At 41.5% G+C, this 21,217-nt stretch overlaps 1 protein-coding gene across 1 annotated transcript in view; it reads right to left on the reverse strand.

Moving 5' to 3' along the window:
- Positions 1–1,163: 1,163 nt before the first annotated feature.
- The window catches only part of LOC124600467 (eukaryotic translation initiation factor 1A, X-chromosomal), a 39,780-nt gene continuing 19,726 nt past the window's right edge, over positions 1,164–21,217 (reverse strand). Inside the window, exons 3-6 of the mRNA XM_047136164.1 lie at positions 20,404–20,507; positions 19,836–19,968; positions 12,868–12,971; positions 1,164–1,461 (exon numbers count right to left, since the gene is read on the reverse strand). Coding sequence (XP_046992120.1) covers positions 1,456–1,461; positions 12,868–12,971; positions 19,836–19,968; positions 20,404–20,507 — 347 coding nt within the window. The 3' untranslated portion in view covers positions 1,164–1,455. The remainder of the gene's footprint in view (positions 1,462–12,867; positions 12,972–19,835; positions 19,969–20,403; positions 20,508–21,217) is intronic.

Raw genomic sequence — 21,217 nt, forward strand, 5'->3', positions numbered from 1 at the left:
CTTCTTTATGTCGAGTTTCTCGTTTTCAAGGAAAATGTATTAATGTATGAACTGTATTAATTAATAAAAATTTATTAAAGAATTTATAAACAAAAGGTTAATTATATAATACATATAATTACAATAACAATGCATTTTTACATGTCATTAATGAAAGAAGTCTGCATTTATAACCAAACATGAAGGAACTATTTTGTATGCACACTTTACTCATTACAAAAATCTGTGAAAAGAAATGCCTTGCATTAAATCCTCATATCCTGTGCATCTGATGAAAGAACAATCACTGAAAATGTATCTGCAGTCCTGTATAACATACCAGGTGTTGTACAACCAAAAATGACAAGGTGTTACGGGTAGAGTAAATAGACAAATTTACAATCAGCAAATGGAACTACTAATTTATACACCAAAAATTCACTCACTCCAGGGCTTTCTGCCAACTGACACAGATAGTGACACATTGACTGTAACAGTCTGGAAAGTTACTTACATTCATCTACACAGAAGATGGAGTGGGGGGAAAAAAAAAAAAAAAAAAAAAGTCTGCATTCAATGAATCAAGATAACCGTCACAAATACGGAACAATTTCAGTTGGACAATATGAAGACATAACCCATATACCTTTTCTTTTTTAACACTGCAATGTTGTGTGTCCATTTCACAGCTGTTCGTACTACAACCCCCCACCCATCTCACATCCAAGTTACCACTACCGTTGAGCAGTCTTCTTAAAACTGATAGTTGCATCACAAAAATGGTCAAGTGTGTGATCTTTCAAGTAATATATTTCACAAAACCTTCTAAATTTACACACCAGCAACTCTGTTTCAACAATGTTTCTCCACAACTATGGACTAAACAATTATGTCAATAATTATTAATAAACATTAATTACATCAAAAAAGAATTCTCCAGCACAAATGATGTAACTTTACATTGTTTGCTATTATACATCAATAGGCCTACTAGAGTAACACCAGGAAAATACTTACCACAATGACTACAGTATCGAACTAACACATCAACATCAAATTACCTTTATTATATCCTTTAATACAAGTACATTTAAAATTTTATAACTAATGACATACAGTTTTCTATTAGAGGACTATACATCTCAAAACACAATAAATAAGTTTTGAAAAAAATAGCAAAAAAATCATCAGTAAAACGAATTTTATTGCAAATTTAAATGTTTCAAGCAAAACTTCAGAATCCAGCAAATTCAAAATCTCAGTGATCTATCCAAACCTCATAGTAAAATCTTTAAGCATTACAACAGCTAATTACATATCTGCAATACTGAAAAAAATCACAAAATTGAGATTGCAAGGACTTATTTTGTCATTTCCTTTTTTTTAGTAAATGTTTTAGATACCAGAGACACTGGCTGGCAACACTGTCTGAAAGTGGTCTCTCACATAAAATATGAACCAGGTGTTCCTCAATCATCATATCTGCAACAACAACAAAAAAATGTGACAATATATTTACAGCGCTCACAGTAACAGAATGCAACAAGCCAGAGTGATCGAGGGCCTTTACAAGAATTTTCTCTCTCTCTCTCTCTCTCACACACACACACACACACACACACACACACACACACACACACACACGTTTTACTATAATAAAATAGTTACATTTCAAGGCTGACAGCAAAACTAAGACATCAGACAAATCATCATTGCCAGATGGTCTGGATCATCTCTTATTATTTTCTGCAGCAGCTCACATTCACATTTTCTTGAATTAAATTTTTATATTTTTGGATGCTATAACATTACTTTTGAAACTTATTTTCATCTCTCTTGGACCCTCCACAATTTCTTTTTTGCAAATGTTACAGCAACAAACGAAATACATGACAATATTCACCATGCCCTTTATGTTACAAATTTTTCCAGACTATACTATTGATGGACACTTCCTGATGCAAATACTTTTAAGTCTTTCACTTACCAACAACCATATCACAGATTTTACCTTTCAGTAAAGAATTTTTTTTTTGGCTGGGAGGAAGAGGGAGTGTGTGTGTGGGAGGAGAAGAGATTATCTTACAAGGGATATGCCAATTAACAATGATAAATTATTTAATTTTCCTGTGAAGCATAATCATTCATGTTAAATACATCACTCCCTTGTCAAACAAATTTCAAACAAAATTATCTAAGTAGCTACTGCATTCAATTATTTAGCTTCTCCACCTGTTAAAGAAATCTGCAATATAATTTGAAATGTACGGGTATGTTAAGAGCACTGTGATTAGTATACAATAATTTTTCCTGATATCATCTGCCTGATAGTCAAGACGTTTTAAGAAAGAAGTAATGTCACCCCTTATGAGATGATTCCTTGTAAGTACCTCTGTTCACAGAAATCTTATTCATACAACTGTTGTGTACACACTCTTTTACTTCCCTGATCCTTTCACACAGCAGTGCTAAGACTTTTCAGTGTTGACTTACACATCACGATATTCTGAAATAATTTTGATAAATCTGGTATAAACAACAATTCCATAACAATCAATGCCAACACACAACAACATATATGTACCACTAAGATTTCTGGTTAACGAATTCTACTCGTTCTAGCAAAAATTTTGACACACAATCTGTGAGTGGCAAAGATGTTCAAGCAATGATTGCTGCTGGTTACAAACTGTCGGAAATGATGCGGTCAAGTTAAGGGATTTCCCTCAGCACATGCCTATGCTGTAAGTAGATACACTTAAAACTATTGCCGATGAAAATGGAAACACGTAGACGATTATTTTCTCATTTTATTAGTGGGGGATGCATTAATCATCTGGTCAAGCACTGAAAGTATATTTACCCACTTGCAAAATAGATATACATAATTTAACAAAAAGGTATCAGCCTTCCATAATTAACAGCTGCGCAAACCATCACACCACATTGGTACCAGTAGCTTCACACAACTGCCTCCCTCCTCAATACAAATGCCCATTTGGAGAGCCTCTGCAACACTGTTCGGGTTCAGGGGGAATACCAAGGGGGCTGACGTGTGAATGAGAATTTGGATTGAGGAGGAGGGCATGCTAGTGTAGTCTGTCCACCTGAGCAAAGTACCGGTCTCAGGATGTCATAGAGGGTAGTGCATCTGCCTACCAAGTAGGCCTGGTCTTGGTACAAATTATCATTCATCACTTTAGTTTGCATACATATACCATAGTTCCCAGAATGAGATTTTCACTCTGCAGTGGAGTGTGCGCTGATATGAAACTTCCTGGCAGATTTAAACTGTGTGCCCGACCGAGACTCGAACTCGGGACCTTTGCCTTTCGCGGGCAAGTGCTCTACCATCTGAGCTACCGAAGCACGACTCACACCCGGTCCTCACAGCTGTGGCTACGCCATGTCTCTGCAGTATCCTTTCTTTCAGGAGTGCTAGTTCTGCAAGGTTCACAGGAGAGCTTCTGTAAAGTTTGGAAGGTAGGAGACGAGATACTGGCAGAAGTAAAGCTGTGAGGACCGGGTGTGAGCCGTGCTTCGGTAGCTCACAAGGGAACCTCCCCATCGCACCCCCCTCAGATTTAGTTATAAGTTGGCGCAGTGGATAGGCCTTGAAAAACTGAACAAAGATCAATCAAGAAAACAGGAAGAAGTTGTGTGGAACTATGAAAAAATAAGCAAAATATTCAAACTGAGTACTCCACGCACAAGATAGGCAACATCAAGGAGAGTGTGAACTCAGGATCGCCGTGGTCCCGTGGTTAGCGTGAGCAGCTGTGGAGTGAGAGGTCCTTGGTTCAAGTATTCCCTCGAGTGAAAAGTTTAATTTTTTATTTTCAGTTTATGTGACAAACTCTTACGTTTTCATCACTTCTTTGGGAGTGATTATCATATCCACAAGAAAACCTAAATCGGGCAAGGTAGAAGAATCTTTTTACCCATTCGCCAAGTGTATAAGTTAAGTGGGTCGACAACATATTCCTGTCATGTGACGCACATGCCGTCACTAGTGTCGTATAGAATATATCAGACGTGTTTTCCTGTGGAGGAATCAGTTGACCTACGACCTTGCGATCAAGTGTTTTCGGTTCCCATTGGAGAGAAACGTCCTTTAGTCTACTAATCGCACGGTTTTGCGGTGCGGTCGCAAAACACAGACACTAAAGTTACTACAGTGAACAGAGAGGTCAATGAACGAATGGACAGATCATAACTATGCGAAAATAAAGAAAGTAAACTTTTCACTCGAGGGAAGATTTGAACCAAGGACCTCTCATTCCGCAACTGCTCACGCTAACCACGGCACTCCTGAAGTCACTCTACCCTTGATGTTGCCTGTCTTGCGCATGGACTACTCAGTTTGTATATTTTGCTTATTTTTTTCTTAGATCCACACAACTTCTTCCTGTTTTCTCGATTGATCCGTGTTCAGTTTTTCAAGGCCTACCCACTGTGCCAACTTATAACTAAATCTGAGGGGGGTACAATGGGGAGGTTCCCGTGTCAGATGGTAGAGCACTTGCCCGCGTAAGGCAAAGGTCCCGAGTTCGAGTCTCGGTCGGGCACACAGTTTTAATCTGCCAGGAAGTTTCATATACCATAGTTGTTTCGAGACTTGAGAAGGTCTCTGGAACCATATTGCTCATTTCACATTTGCACAGTGCTACGACAGACTGTTGTGAACATACTAAAAATCCTGAATGTTGGGGTGTGGGCATTGAGATGGGAGGTGGGAGTGGTGCATTAAGTGTCACTTTCCAATGTTTTTCTTCTGTAACTCTAAAACCGCAGCTCCTAGCAAAAATGTTTCCCAGTACAAAATTAAACTACATTACATTTCCTAAAAAAATGATCCTACTCACTTTTTCTATAAGACTAATACTTTGTGCATTGCAGGGGATGGAAAAATCACAGATTATTTAAGGTTTTGTTCTAACAGTATAAAATTGATGCCTATATTTAAATGATGTGGGTTAAAAACTACCATTAAATGTGTGTACCACATGCAAGTGCTACAGAGGCATATTAAGGGCTAAATTATGTTCTGGGAATGTAAAAGGGTGGAGGGGGAACGTGTGGGATAGAAGCACGATGTGTTCATGCCCTTTCCTCTTTCATAACCCTGCAAACTTAAGGTTGAGCAGGTGACCCCCACTCCATCTCCCAAACTATTTCACAAGAAGCAACTATACGCTGATGCACTAACATGGACCATTTCCACTTGTGAATCACTGGTCACAAAATGTGCAGACGTAACTGGGCAGCGTGCAGATACGAGTTACTAGTAACATTAATGCAAGCAATGCATACGGACAGAATCTACTGCACACTATTCTATATCGCTTGAGGGGAAAGTCATTCTTAGTCATCATTTAGTGATATTCTGAAGAAGGCAGCTTCCTCACCATGAGTGACATTTGTTATTCAGTTTACAAACAGACTATACCTTCCCTGGATTTCGTGTCCAGTTTTCTTACGCGTGTGTTTATATAGTGGAGTTATTTTCAGTTTATTACTTGAGTACTCTTTGTGGTTGTTAAATGATCCATTAATTTGTAAGTGTGATGTTGGCAGTTATCTTTGTAGTGTTGTTGGGAAAGGGATTGGACTGGTAAATGTGGCACACTGGAGCTGTGTATCGTTGAGAGTATATTGTAGGGCCATGTAATCGTGGTGTTAGACACTTGATGGTGAATTAATGACTGGCCAGAAAGCTACTGCACTTATCTCACTATTAACTGTTTTAGTGGTAAGCAACCGTATTTACTCCAATCTAAGCCACACTTTTTTTCCAGTTTTTCTACATCTACATCGATACTCCGCAAGCCACCAAACGGTGTGTGGCGGAGGGCACTTTACGTGCCACTGTCATTACCTCCCTTTCCTGTTCCAGTCGCGTATGGTTCGCGGGAAGAACGACTGTCTGAAAGCCTCCGTGCGCGCTCTAATCTCTCTAATTTTACATTCGTGATCTCCTCGGGAAGTATAAGTAGGGGAAAGCAATATATTCGATACCTCATCCAGAAACGCACCCTCTCGAAACCTGGCGAGCAAGCTACACCGCGATGCAGAGCGCCTCTCTTGCAGAGTCTGCCACTTGAGTTTATTAAACATCTCCGTAACGCTATCACGGTTACCAAATAACCCAGTGACGAAACGCGCCGCTCTTCTATGGATCTTCTCTATCTCCTCCGTCAACCCGACGTGGTACGGATCCCACACTGATGAGCAATACTCAAGTATAGGTCGAACGAGTGTTTTGTAAGCCACCTCCTTTGTTGATGGACTACATTTTCTAAGCACTCTCCCAATGAATCTCAACCTGGTACCCGCCTTACCAACAATTAGTTTTATATGATCATTCCACTTCAAATCGTTCCGTACGCATACTCCCAGATATTTTACAGAAGTAACTGCTACCAGTGTTTGTTCCGCTATCATATAATCATACAATAAAGGATCCTTCTTTCTATGTATTCGCAAACCATTACATTTGTCTATGTTAAGGGTCAGTTGCCACTCCCTGCACCAAGTGCCTATCCGCTGCAGATCTTCCTGTATTTCGCTACAATTTTCTAATGCTGCAACTTCTCTGTATACTACAGCATCATCGGCGAAAAGCCGCATGGAACTTCCGACACTATCTACTAAGTCATTTATATATATTGTGAAAAGCAATGGTCCCATTACACTCCCCTGTGGCACGCCAGAGGTTACTTTAACGTCTGTAGACGTCTCTCCATTGATAACAACATGCTGTGTTCTGTTTGCTAAAAACTCTTCAATCCAGCCACACAGCTGGTCTGATATTCCGTAGGCTCTTACTTTGTTTATCAGGCGACAGTGCGGAACTGTATTGAACGCCTTCCGGAAGTCAAGAAAAATAGCATCTACCTGGGAGCCTGTATCTAATATTTTCTGGGTCTCATGAACAAATAAGGCGAATTGGGTCTCACACGATCGCTGTTTCCGGAATCCATGTTGATTCCTACATAGTAGATTCTGGGTTTCCAGAAATGACATAGTACGCGAGCAAAAAACATGTTCTAAAATTCTACAAGAGATCGACGTAAGAGATATAGGTCTATAGTTTTGCGCATCTGCTCGACGACCCTTCTTGAAGACTGGGACTATCTGTGCTCTTTTCCAATCATTTGGAACCCTCCGTTCCTCTAGAGACTTGCGGTACACGGCTCTTAGAAGGGGGGCAAGTTCTTTCGCGTACTCTGTGTAGAATCGAATTGGTATCCCGTCAGGTCCAGTGGACTTTCCTCTATTGAGTGATTCCAGTTGCTTTTCTATTCCTTGGACACTTATTTCGATGTCAGCCATTTTTTCGTTTGTGCGAGGATTTAGAGAAGGAACTGCAGTGCGGTCTTCCTCTGTGAAACAGCTTTGGAAAAAGGTGTTTAGTATTTCAGCTTTACGCGTGTCATCCTCTGTTTCAATGCCATCATCATCCCGTAGTGTCTGGATATGCTGTTTCGAGCCACTTACTGATTTAACGTAAGACCAGAACTTCCTAGGATTTTCTGTCAAGTCGGTACATAGAATTTTACTTTCGAATTCAATGAACGCTTCACGCATAGCCCTCCTTACGCTAACTTTGACATCGTTTAGCTTCAGTTTGTCTGAGAGGTTTTGGCTGCGTTTTAACTTGGAGTGGAGCTCTCTTTGCTTTCGCAGTAGTTTCCTAACTTTGTTGTTGTACCACGGTGGGTTTTTCCCGTCCCTCACAGTTTTACTCGGCACATACCTGTCTAAAACGCATTTTACGATTTCCTTGAACTTTTTCCATAAACACTCAACATTGTCAGTGTCGGAACAGAAATTTTCGTTTTGATCTGTTAGGTAGTCTGAAATCTGCCTTCTATTACTCTTGCTAAACAGATAAACCTTCCTCCCATTTTTTATATTCCTATTAACTTCCATATTCAGGGATGCTGCAGCGGCCTTATGATCACTGATTCCCTGTTCTGTACATACAGATTCGAAAAGTTCGGGTCTGTTTGTTATCAGTAGGTCCAAGATGTTATCTCCACGAGTCGGTTCTCTGTTTAATTGCTCGAGGTAATTTTCGGATAGTGCACTCAGTATAATGTCACTCGATGCTCTGTCCCTACCACCCGTCCTAAACATCTGAGTGTCCCAGTCTATATCCGGTAAATTGAAATCTCCACCTAAGACTATAACATGCTGAGAAAATTTATGTGAAATGTATTCCAAATTTTCTCTCAGTTGTTCTGCCACGAATGCTGCTGAGTCGGGAGGTCGGTAAAAGGAGCCAATTATTAACCTAGTTCGGTTGTTTAGTGTAACCTCCACCCATAATAATTCACAGGAACTATCCACTTCTACTTCACTACAGGATAAGCTACTACTAACAGCGATGAACACTCCACCACCGGTTGCATGCAATCTATCCTTTCTAAACACCGTGTGTACCTTTGTAAAAATTTCGGCAGAATTTATCTCTGGCTTAAGCCAGCTTTCTGTACCTATAACGATTTCAGCTTCGGTGCTTTCTATCAGCGCTTGAAGTTCCGGTACTTTACCAACGCAGCTTCGACAGTTGACAACTACAATACCGATTGCTGCTTGGTCCCTGCATGTCCTGACTTTGCCCCGCACCCGTTGAGGCTGTTGCCCTTTCTGTACTTGCCCAAGGCCATCTAACCTAAAAAACCGCCCAGCCCACGCCACACAACCCCTGCTACCCGTGTAGCCGCTTGTTGCGTGTAGTGGACTCCTGACCTATCCAGCGGAACCCGAAACCCCACCACCCTATGGCGCAAGTCGAGGAATCTGCAGTCCACACGGTCGCAGAACCGTCTCAGCCTCTGATTCAGACCCTCCACTCGGCTCTGTACCAAAGGTCCGCAGTCAGTCCTGTCGACGATGCTGCAGATGGTGAGCTCTGCTTTCATCCCGCTAGCGAGACTGGCAGTCTTCACCAAATCAGATAGCCGCCGGAAGCCAGAGAGGATTTCCTCCGATCCATAGCGACACACATCATTGGTGCCGACATGAGCGACCACCTGCAGATGGGTGCACCCTGTACCCTTCATGGCATCCGGAAGGACCCTTTCCACATCTGGAATGACTCCCCCCGGTATGCACACGGAGTGCACATTGGTTTTCTTCCCCTCTCTTGCTGCCATTTCCCTAAGGGGCCCCATTACGCGCCTGACGTTGGAGCTCCCAACTACCAGTAAGCCCACCCTCTGCGACTGCCCGGATCTTGCAGACTGAGGGGCAACCTCTGGAACAGGACAAGCAGCCATGTCAGGCCGAAGATCAGTATCAGCCTGAGACAGAGCCTGAAACCGGTTCGTCAGACAAACTGGAGAGGCTTTCCGTTCAGCCCTCCGGAATGTCTTTCGCCCCCTGCCACACCTTGAAACGACCTCCCACTCTACCACAGGTGAGGGATCAGCCTCAATGCGGGCAGTATCCCGGGCAACCACAGTCTTAGTCCGATCAGGGGATGCGTGGGACGAGCTGGCCGTCCCCGACAAACCCCCATCCCGACCTCCACAGTGATGCCCATTGGCAACAGCCTCAAGCTGTGTGACCGAAGCCAACACTGCCTGAAGCTGGGAGCGAAGGGATGCCAACTCAGCCTGCATCCGAACACAGCAGTTGCAGTCCCTATCCATGCTAAAAACTGTTTTGCTAAGAACGTCTGAACTAATCTACAGAGAGCGCAAACAAATCGACAAAATTTAAACGGTTATTAATATACAAGATTGCCTAGTAAATGCAGTAATGCTGCTACTTGCGCACTGCTGACACTGCTCGGCGGCGGAAGGAGACTAAGCGAAATTACACTATTCAGGTACTAAAACATGATGCTACACTCTCAAATACTATAATACGCCCGAAATTTATGAATTAAACAATGCAAGAACCAAAAACACGCAAAGAAATTAAGAATTAAACTATGTAACAAATGAGTGAGCTAGGAGTATACGACTTGCTGCTGCAGCTGCTTATCCAACGGCGGCAGGGAGCACACTAACTGCGACCAACCGACACTGGCCGTTCAAAACAAAACAGTAGACAAACGACTACGCGAATTTACACTATTCAGGTACTAAAACGCGATGCTACAACTCTCAAATACTATAATACGCCCGAAATTTATGAATTACACAATGCAAGTACCAAAAACACGCAAAGAAATTAAGAATTAAACTATGTAACAAATGAGTGAGCTAGGAGTATACGACTTGCTGCTGCAGCTGCTTATCCAACGGCGACTTAGAATCGAGTGCAAAGTAAGCGGAAGTTCTGTAAAATGTTGGTAGGTGCCGCCACAATTAACTTCTGCCGTTGAATATATGTAGCGCTACACAGGCATGCTTTGCATGCACCAAGATAAATACTGGCACCAAAACCTCTGCGTCAGTAAATAAATTAAGGTGGAAGACGAGTTTTTTCTCTGCTCCGAGTTTCCACCACTGCATTTTCATACATTATACATTATCCAACAAAGTAAATACAAATTCTGTATTGTTCTTCTACGAATGTAGCAGCCTTTCAATGTACTACAAAAATCCAATTGGCAAGACTGTTTGGGATGTTTGTCAATATAGCCAACTCTACGTTCTGAATTTTTTCCTACCTGTGAGAGGAGATGGTTGCTAATAGGAACTTTTATGAACTGTGAATCACATGCAGTATTCTCTTCACCATAAGATTAATACAAATAGAAACATTTTGTCATTTATTGTTTCGTGTTTTGCTGGTATCTCATTTAAATCCTGTCTGCCTAATAAACTACGAAACTAGAGTGAGACAACAGCAAACGCGGAAGAATATACATATCATGTCATGCTTATATTTGTATTATTCTTATGCCTAATAGTGATACAGTCAGAAATGAAGCACGGCAATTGACTAGATTTTTAAATCTAAGATGACTAATTTCTGTGCAGAATGTTATGTACTAAAGAGGTGTCTGCAAAGATTTTCAAACGGAGAAAAATTTTCGCTAAGCTCTCGTCCAGAACTTGTATCATACACAGTATATTATTTGGTTCTTGTTGATCATTATCAAATAAAGCAGTGTAAGTAACAACAAATAGCAGTATATATATATATATCTCTTTTAAAAAATTGGAGGTGGTGGTGGCGGCGCGCACAAAAGCAAGCAATGCTGCGAGCGGCAACAGGTCGTAAACACTCATTATCAGAATGCGACAAACAATGCATGACATAGTACAGATGCATTTTCAGCTTAGAGTGACGTTAACACCTATAAGAAAGGGAACGGCACGTATCAGATCAAAGAAAAATACGCAATAATCGATTCAAACCAGATGAAGCACGCGAAAAAGGAAGGGTACCCGTATAAATACGGACGGAGCGCCTGACGCGTAGCAATGGCTACCTGGTGAAGCTTAACTACTAAGCTTATGACTCGAACCAAACTACTGTAGCTGTATCGTCATTCATTCGACCTAAATTGTGTCTCATATTAAAATGGACCAACTTCGTTTAGATTTGGAAGTGTGGCCTAAAACTTTTCTCTCCCCTTGAATTTCGAGTCTCAAATTTCAGGTGCGGCTTAGATTCGGGAATTTTTTTCCCCCTTCATTTCGAGTCTCATTTTTCAGGTGCGGCTTAGATTCGAGAAAATACGGTACACAAATCTCTTCCATTCACAAATTGCTGGCACTTCTGGAATGGGCTGCACTAAATGGTTACCGCATATCCGCAACATGTCTTCCAAGATGGGTGTGAATATGTGCGATGAATGGGGCCAATCATGTTCAGTCCAAAACAGTAATATCCTGCAATGCATCGCCTTACATTTGTTTAAGTATCTGAAGTTCTGTAACACCTACAGGACCTACTACTCTTGCAGAGGGAGACAATTTAAGCCTCTTTAAATTTTGGGAGAGGTGAGGCCAAGATCATGGGTTTGCTAGCTCTCATGATGTGCTTGTATTCTGGACAGTGACAGTGGAGACAATGAAACAGATATTATTTAATACATACTGATAGCATGTTACACTTGGAAAAGGCTCTTCAGTGTGGTAGACATTTGGCAGATCCAGCTGTTGAGCTTTTTCTCGCAACAGCTGATTTAACAACTGCAAGTAAGTACTCATCAAACTGAAAATAACTCCACTATATTAACACAAGCTCAGTGAAGTTATTTTGTCAACTCACATAAGAGAAATGGATGGGAAATGCTGGGGGTATAGTCTGAAAAGCAAGCAGTGTTCATGATGGAGGAAGTTGTCTTTCCCAGAAGAATACTAACAGCTTCTGTATAGGATGACTCAGGATCTGTTTCCCCCCTAGCAGTACAGAACAATAACAATGTACAGATATTTATGTACATTCTGTCCATATGCATTATTTGTATTAGTGTTGCTAATAACTCTTACCTGCATCCTAAACCGTGTTAATGGATTTTATGCAGAATGAACATTTCTCAGGTACATCTGTGCATCATGTTGTCAGTGATTCATAAGACACACTGTAGAGGGTACATATTACTTTTTGAACCACCCTGTAGTTGCTTCTCGTGATGTAGTGGGCTAGATGGAATCAGAAATAACCTGTGCGATCTTAAATTAAGATCGAATCCAAGCTAGTTTTCTTAATGGAACCTCATACACAAATATATAATTTCTATCAAAACGCGACAGACTCAAAATAATTAGGAAAAATGCACCCTAAAAATACTTTTAGTTGTTACAGTGCACGTTCATGGCTACAATACCACACACAGTTGAGATTACTTATATCTTTGAACCCTACATCAGTTGTAAATACAATTGGTAATTACCTATTCAGCCACCAATTTACACATATGAAAACACAGCACTCACTCAAACAAATTAAGAGACTAAAAATTAGGGTACTCACAGCGTCAACTGGGTCTGCTTCACCTTCATCACTAACTTCATCTCCAAATTCAATATCTTCATCAAATCCATCCTCAACAAATGTAACAGTGTCATTGATACGAACTACAAAGGAACATAAAAAAATGCAAATTAACGAATTATTCATGGCCGAGTTGGGAGATATTAAAAAACTAACTTCTTATTTTGAAACTTTATTGGCAATAATACTTGAGAGTAAGAGGATTACTAAACAGTAGCACCATTAAAAATTGATAAATCATTGTTAATATATTGGAAGCAGCAAGTAACAAATTACTTTCATTTAAAGATATGTATGCCGCCTGCTATCAATGAAATACTCAAATTTCCAAAACCATTAAATTGTGTCTTAAGTTACTACAAAAAGTTGTACTTTGAACCTTCACACACACACACACACACACACACACACACACACACACACACACACACACACACACAGTAACGTCAGCAAGCATTGAAAAACATATTGCAAAGAAAATGTAAGCAACCTGAGCACTATACGAAGACAGGGACAATGCCTCGACCCCATGATGATGAACTTTATTAGAAACCTACGGAACACGGAAAATCTCAGGACAAAACTATCTGTGATAAATGTAGTTACAAAACAAGGTACTTAGTACAGTTTCTAACTGTACTCTGGTGAATGATTTTAATGGCCAAAATCTTGCGAGAAATCCAGAAGCAATGTTGTTATAACTGGACCCAATCAAACAATGGAAACTCTAGGTTGTAATATCAACAATACATCTGTTCCCCTTCCCCATCCACATTGTTATTCACGTGACGGTTGCAGTCCGGTCAGAGCTGACAGTGGTAGCTGTCATATGTAGATGAAGGGAGTGAGAGTGTTTTTCTCTTTTTTTTGAGAGAGAGAAGGTGGTTTGTTCTCAAATTTTTTTTTTAATTTCATTCAAGCAAAACTCAGTTGTTATGTTGGTATGAATGCTTTAGCTCCCACAGTAACATACCACTCCTGAATGAAAAAAGGGGTGAAGAACCTAAAATTTGCACCGCAAATATTACGGAAATGGAAAGCTCTTTTCATGTGTGGTTTTCACAGAATGAATTATTGGTAGTCGGGGGCTTGTACTGTTAGTCAATCAATAGATTGTTAGAATACTTAGAAAGTGTATTTTTTGTTCAAACACGCATTTTTAAATGGAAAAATAGCTATTGTCACTAACAAATGTCAGTGGTGTTTGCTGCAGGATTCTAATGAGAGTCATTTAAGAGATATTTTGAGAAGTTCTCAAACTGACACTTGTACAATACCTGTGGCAGTACACACTAAAGTACAGCAAAAATACATAAACTAATTATGTGGATTCTGACCATCAACAAGAAAACTGACCATCACAGGTTGTGATCAAAATGACCACCAGCACAGCAAACACACTGCAAGGTCATATGGGGGAATGCTCCCACCAAGGTATAGCTCCTTTATGTCCAATCCAATGATATGGCAACAATTTGTGAAGACATGCTGAAGTACTTCTTGTACTATGGCTGGACAGCTACCATGTCGGTACCACAGATTCCTCCTCATCTGCACAGGAATGTCTTCCAGCATCGTTGAAAGGTGGGCTGTTAGGAGGCTGCGATATTTGTGCACTTTCAGTGTTCCATCTATGAAACACAGGCCTATGAGCTGACGGTGCACAGTATCCAAACCACATACTTACACTCCCAAACAATAGAAGTTCCACCTGACGAAGCCTACACGGATTGTCAACAAACCAATAGTCCAACAGTTTACTTGTCCATGACTGGTAAATATGGCTTCATCACTAAACGAGATGCACAATATTTTTGGAGCAGCTCGTATTAATGTCCATATACAGAATTTAACATGATCACCATAATCGTTTCTATGCAGCTCTTGACAGAGATATGTGATGGGGACGGAACCCATGGTTGGTTGGTTTGTTTAAAAGAGGGGGAAGGAGCCAAACTGCTAGATCATCAGTCTCTTGTTCTGAATAAAACAATGCAACAAAGGTGAGAACAAAACAAGCAAGACTGACAACACAAAATGGACAGAAAGGAAAAACCACAAGAATAACGGAAGGGCAACACACACTTAAATGGACGTAAGGAGAGAAGAAAACCACAGAAACAGGAAACAGGCAGAAGAGATTAAAATGCCAAATTAGATTACCATGGCTGGCTGAACATGAGATTAAAGCCAGCCACTCTGCAACACATTAAAACCTCCACCCTAAAAGCACTAGGGTGGACAAAGGACATGCGCTAAAACTTAGATCAAATGATAAAACCCACGCTCATTAATAGAATGTAAAACTAAACCAGCCGATCAGGCGTTGTCAGATAAAATTAACGGCAAAGAGTCCGTTAACCGAAGATTTCGTCACAGGGCAGTCAATGTGGGACAGTGCATCAGAATAAGGGCCACTGTCAACCGGGTGCCACATCGACACTGACGCAGGTCTTCATGGCGCAGGAGGTAGCCGTGGGTCACCCAAGCGTGGCCAATGCAGAGTTGGCAGAGAACCACAGAGTAACTGCGAGAGGCCCGCATGGAGGACTGCCACACATTTGTGGTCTCCTTAATGGCACGTTGTTTGTTGTTTGTACTGAGACTATGCCATTACGTCTCCCAAACCCAAAAAACCTGGCAGTGTAAAAACGAACGCGGGTCAGTTATTGGAATGCCAATCTCCATAAGTGGTTTCCGTCTAGCCTGTTTGGCCAGCCTGTCGGCAAGTTTGTTGCCTGGGATTCCGACATGTCTTGGGGTCTACACAAACACCACTGAACGACTGGACCATTCCAGGGCACAAATGGACTCCTGGATGGTCACTACCAAAGGATGACGAGGGTAACACTGGTCGACAACTTTTAAGCTGCTCAAGGAGTCAGTACATAGAAGAAACGACTCCCCAGGGCATGAACAGATGTCCTCAAGAGCACGAGAGATAGCCACCAGCTCTGCAGGGAAAACACTGCAGCCATCGGGCAAGGAATTCTGTTCAATATGTCCTACATGGACATACGTGAAACAGACTTGACCATCAGCCATCGAGCAGTCAGTGTAATCCACTTCATGGCCTCGGTACATGTCAAGAATCGAGAGTAAGTGACAGCAGACAGCCGCAGGGTGAACTGAGTCCTTTGGGGCATGTGAAAGGTCCAGGCAAATGGACCTCGAGTATAGGTGGTAAAGGCTAGGACTCCAGTTCAGATAGAAGGGATCGGACGTGAACTGCAATTTTAAGCCCTGACCTGGGCCGCCAATGCAGGATATGAACCACAGTGGGTGGGAAAAGGAGACTGTAATTCAGATGCGCAGGAGAACTACGAACATGTGCAATGGACTTGGTGAGCAGTTGCGCACGTCTGACCTGCAATGGAGGGCCTCCAGCCTCCGCCAGGACACTGGTCACCGGACTCGTTCTAAAAGCTCCCATCATTAGTCGAACGCCACAATGGTGCACTGTGTCGAGTAAACGCAATGCTGATGGCGCCGCCAAACTATAAACCAGACTCCCATAGTTAAGGCGCGATTGAACATGGCTCTGTAGAGCTGCAGCAGCTTAGAGCGATCTGCACCCCAGTTGGTGTTGCTCAGACAGCGGAGGGCACTGAGGTGCTGCCAGCACTTCCGCTTAAGCTGACGAAGGTGAGAAAGCCATGTCAATTGGGTGTCGAAAACCAGTCCTAAAAATCGATATGTCTCCACTACAGAGAGGGGATCATCAGCGAGGTCAAGTTCTGGTTCCAGATGAACGGTACGATGCCAAGAGAAGTACACAACACACGACTTCGTGGCCGAAAACGGTAGTCGTAGGCTAGAGCCTATGACTGCATCTTGTGGCTGGCTCCCTGTAGGTGCCACTCACCAACACCAGTACTGGTGGAGCAGAGTGAAATGCAGAAGTGGTTTGGATACAGAGAGGGTGAGACATATGGCTCTATTGCTGCTGCTAGACCATTAATGGACAATAAAAATAGAGAGAAACTCAATACAGAGCCCTGTTCAACCCCATTCTCCTGGATATGGGGGAGGGGGAGGGGGGGCTATGGGAGGCACCAACTTGGACACAGAAAGTACGAAGCAACAGGAAATTCTGTATAAAAATTTGGAATGGGCCTCGGAGACCCCACTCTTATAATGTGGCAAGGATATGTCGTCGCCAGGTGGTGTCGTACGCTTTTTGTAAATCAAAACAAATGACAACAAGGTGTTGGCATCTGGAAAAGGCAGTTCAGCTGGCAGACTTGAGGGACACAAGATCATCAGTTGTAGAGCAACCCAGGCGGAAACCGTCCTGGCACAGAGCCAGTAGCCACGTGACTCCAGGACCCAACCCAACCACCGACACATCATACGTTCCAGCAGCTTATGAAGAATGTTGGTGAGGCTGATGGGCCGATAGCTATCCATATCATACGGGTTTTTGCCAGGTTCCAGCACTGGTATGATGGTGCTCTCCCACCAGTGCGATGGAAAGATGCCATCGCACCAGATCTGGTTGAAAATCAGGAGGAGATGTCACTTGTAGTCAGACAAGAGATGTTTAATCATCTGACTCTGGATCCGATCTGGCCCAGGAGCTGTGTTGGGGCAATGAGCAAGGGCACTGAGGAGCTCCCACTCTGTAACTGGAGCATTATAGGATTCACTGTGGCGTGTAGTGAACAAGAGGACTTCCCCTTCCATCTGCCATTTGAGAGTGCGAAAGGCTGGGGGTAATTCTCTAACGCAGAGGCGTGAGCACAGTGCTCATCAATCACATTTTTGGCAGCAGATATCACACCATTTATGTTAACACTGGGGACACCTGTTGGGGTCTGGTACCCAAAAACTTGTTTGATCTTTGCCCAGACTTGTGAAGGTGACGTATAGCACCCAATGGTCGTGACTTATCTCTCCCAACACTCCTGTTTCTGTTGTCTGATAAGCTGGCGAACATGAGCATGGAGCCGTTTAAAGGCTATGAGGTGCTCCACGGAAGGGTGCTGCTTATGCCACTGTAGAGCTCACCAACACTCCTTAATTGCCGTAGTGACTTCCGGCGACCGCCAAGAGACTTTCTATTGGCAGGGCACCATAAAGAACGAGGGATCTTGTTTTCTGCCACAAACGATTGTTGTTGTTACCTGCTCAACCGTAGAACCCATGTCAATGGACAATGTGCAGGACACTTTGCTCACTCATTCTACTTTCTTGCGCACTTTTGTGGCATTAACACGCGGAGCTGCTGCAACAGCAGCAAGAATATTGATTTCGCCCTCCTCTGCTGTCACTTGTTTCCTTCTGTTACATTGCCTAGGTGTTACACTACCACTTTCATGTAACTGATTGTAGAGTTTGATGAATGATTGTGACATGGTTGAAGTCTATTGGGATATTTGCGGCATACACAGTACAAAAACAAATTGCCTTTTCCTACATTCTCCACACACAGTGAGCACGTAGTATTTTTCTACATTGGTAAATCCCACTGTTCACTCCCAACCTACTGCTTGGACTGGCACACACTAGCTGAATGGTCATAACTGCAGAATCTGAGGTACTCCAAACACGCATTATGTACACGGTAAGTGACAAGCAGAACGTGAATTTATGATGAAATTATTTAACTTTTAACTATCACAGAAGCTTTACAAGTTTGTGCTACATACCTACTGTCTATTTTAGAAAAAAAGTTCGACAATACTGACTGGAATACGTACTGAAATCACAATGTTATTGAAGATTAAATATAGAGAGCAAAATGTTATCCACAGCTTGTACAGGAAACAGGCGGCAGTCTGGACATGTAGGAAAATCAGTAGTTGACAACGGAGGAAGACAGGATTACAGTCTATTCCTGGTGTACATATAGTAAGCAGTGAAGGGAGATAAGAAGAAATGCAAAAAAACAAATTGAAGTTGTGGAGAAGAAACAATAATTTTAAGATTTGCCAATGGCAATGAACTTTGAACGGCAAAGGATTTTGAAGATTTGCTGAAGGGAATGCATAGTGTCTTGAGAAAGGGTAATAAAATGAACATAAATAAGAGCAATACAAATGTAAAGTAATCCCACACACTTAAGTCAGACGAGCCAGTGGGTAGCCAAGTTTTGCTGCTTGTGCAGCAAAATAACTAAAGATGGAATGAGTAAAGAATATACAAAATTCAGACTGCCAATAGCTAGATAAAACTGAACTGTTAGAAAGCATTCTCTGAACCAATTTGACTTTTAGAGAGAGAGAGAGAGAGAGAGAGAGAGAGAGAGAGAGAGAGAGAGAGAGAGAGAAGTATACACACGAGGATAATAGAAGATCTTGAAATATGGTACTAGAAGAAATGAATAAGACTAGACAGATAGATCAAGCAACTAAAGGAGAAGTTCTGAACAGAAATGGCAAAGGAAAGAGCTTTGCAGCGCAACTTCATGACAAGAAGGTATAGGTTGATAAGACATATCCTGAGCCGTTAAGGTATAGTTGAATTAGTAATGGAGGGAAATGGGGGAGGGACAGAAAATTGTAGAGGGAGACAAAGGCTAGACTACAAAAAGAATCATCTAGCGGCTGTAGGTTGCAGAAGTTATTAACAGATGAAGAGACTTTTAAAGCATAGATCAGAATCGACAGCCATATCAAACTAGTCTTCAGACTGAAGACAACATCAGCAAGAATGATAATACTAAATTGTAAGAAAATTGAATGAACTAATTGTATATGTGTGCAATCTGCTTGGATCCCTATTTTAACACACTTGCTGGACACATGAATTATGCAATTGTTTCCATCATACAGTTCAGTGCTTCAGTCCAGTCCAGCTGAAACTTTAAAAATATATTATCTTCACCAGTACTATATCTATTTGCTACCTTGTAAAATCATGCTAGCAACTAAGTATGCTTTCATTGAGGTCACATATTATATACCATTTTTCACTGAACATGAAAGGCAATTGCATTCTCTTACCTGTTTCTGGAAATTCACCATATGTTTTCAGGTTTCTTGCCTCATCAGGTGTATATTTCAGGATCACATCAGCTTTGGCATCCTGATAATCTCTCAATCCAATGAGTATAATATCACCTTGGTTTATCCAAACCTGAAATAAAAAAAAATGGCTCTGAGCACTATGAGACTTAACGTCTGAGGTCATCAGTCCCCTAGACTTAGAATTACTTTAACTAACCTAAGGACATATCACACACACACACACACACACACACACACACACACACACACACACATGCCCGAGGCAGGATTCGAACCTGCGACCGTAGTGGTCGCGCGGTTCCAGACTGTAGCGCCTAGAACCGCTCGGCCACACCGGCCGGCCCTGAAATAAAGCTTGGATTATGAAACACACACATTTTTAAACAATTAGCATTTAAATTATGACTGACAGAGTCCATCTTCTTGTAAGAGTGCAATCACAATTATTGTTGGAAGATGCTACTGAATCATCATTTTCTGCACACAAAGAATGAGAGCTTGAATCTAGGATGATTGATCATACAGAAGAATATTAAAAATTTACCTTTTTCCTCAACTTTCCTCGAATATGACACAGTCTCTTTATTCCATCAAAACACATAGCTTCCAACCTGCCATTACCCAACATTTTTGTGACTTGGGCGTATTCTGTAAGAGAAGATTCACTTTTGTTACAAAAGTCTAGATTTATTATGCTGATCTACTTCACGTGTGTGTGTGTAAAACAATTACTCCTTCATTGCAAGTTACCAAGCAGTGGCTGATGGGAGTAGCCGTTTTGACAGAAGGTGTATTACTTTGAACCAATATTCATTCACTCTTTCTGGTTGCTACCAATCTTAGTTCTCAATAATTTGTGTGAAGAGTATCTTCACTGAACATTACAACAAATTTAAATTAATGCAAATTCAATTACATATAACATTTCCGTGATCTGTAACGCCATGTGTTATGAAAACTTCTGTTTGAGTCTGCAGATACAGTGAACACAACGTCGTCATAACTATGGTTGACTAGATTGGTCACACTGAAAAAGCTGTCAGCAGCAACTGAGACCATTCGAAACATGCTTCTCCCATCAGCCATTGCACTGTAACTCCTCTAGAGTGAACCATCATATATATTATGATGGTTAACTTTAGTCCTTCAACTGTTTGTATTCCACCCACAACTTTCCAGTATGGTATTCATATCATATACTGTTTGAATTTAAACATGAACATTAATAACATATGAAGTAGTCGTTTTATTTCTGCATTACTATTCATTCTTTTACTGTATTATATACTATTCAATATGTCGATTATAACATACCTGATGAGCTAAGATCAAATGTAAATCACAGATCATCATTAACA

The sequence above is a fragment of the Schistocerca americana genome, chromosome 1 (assembly GCF_021461395.2).
Source record: "Schistocerca americana isolate TAMUIC-IGC-003095 chromosome 1, iqSchAmer2.1, whole genome shotgun sequence".
Lineage (NCBI taxonomy): Eukaryota > Metazoa > Arthropoda > Insecta > Orthoptera > Acrididae > Schistocerca > Schistocerca americana.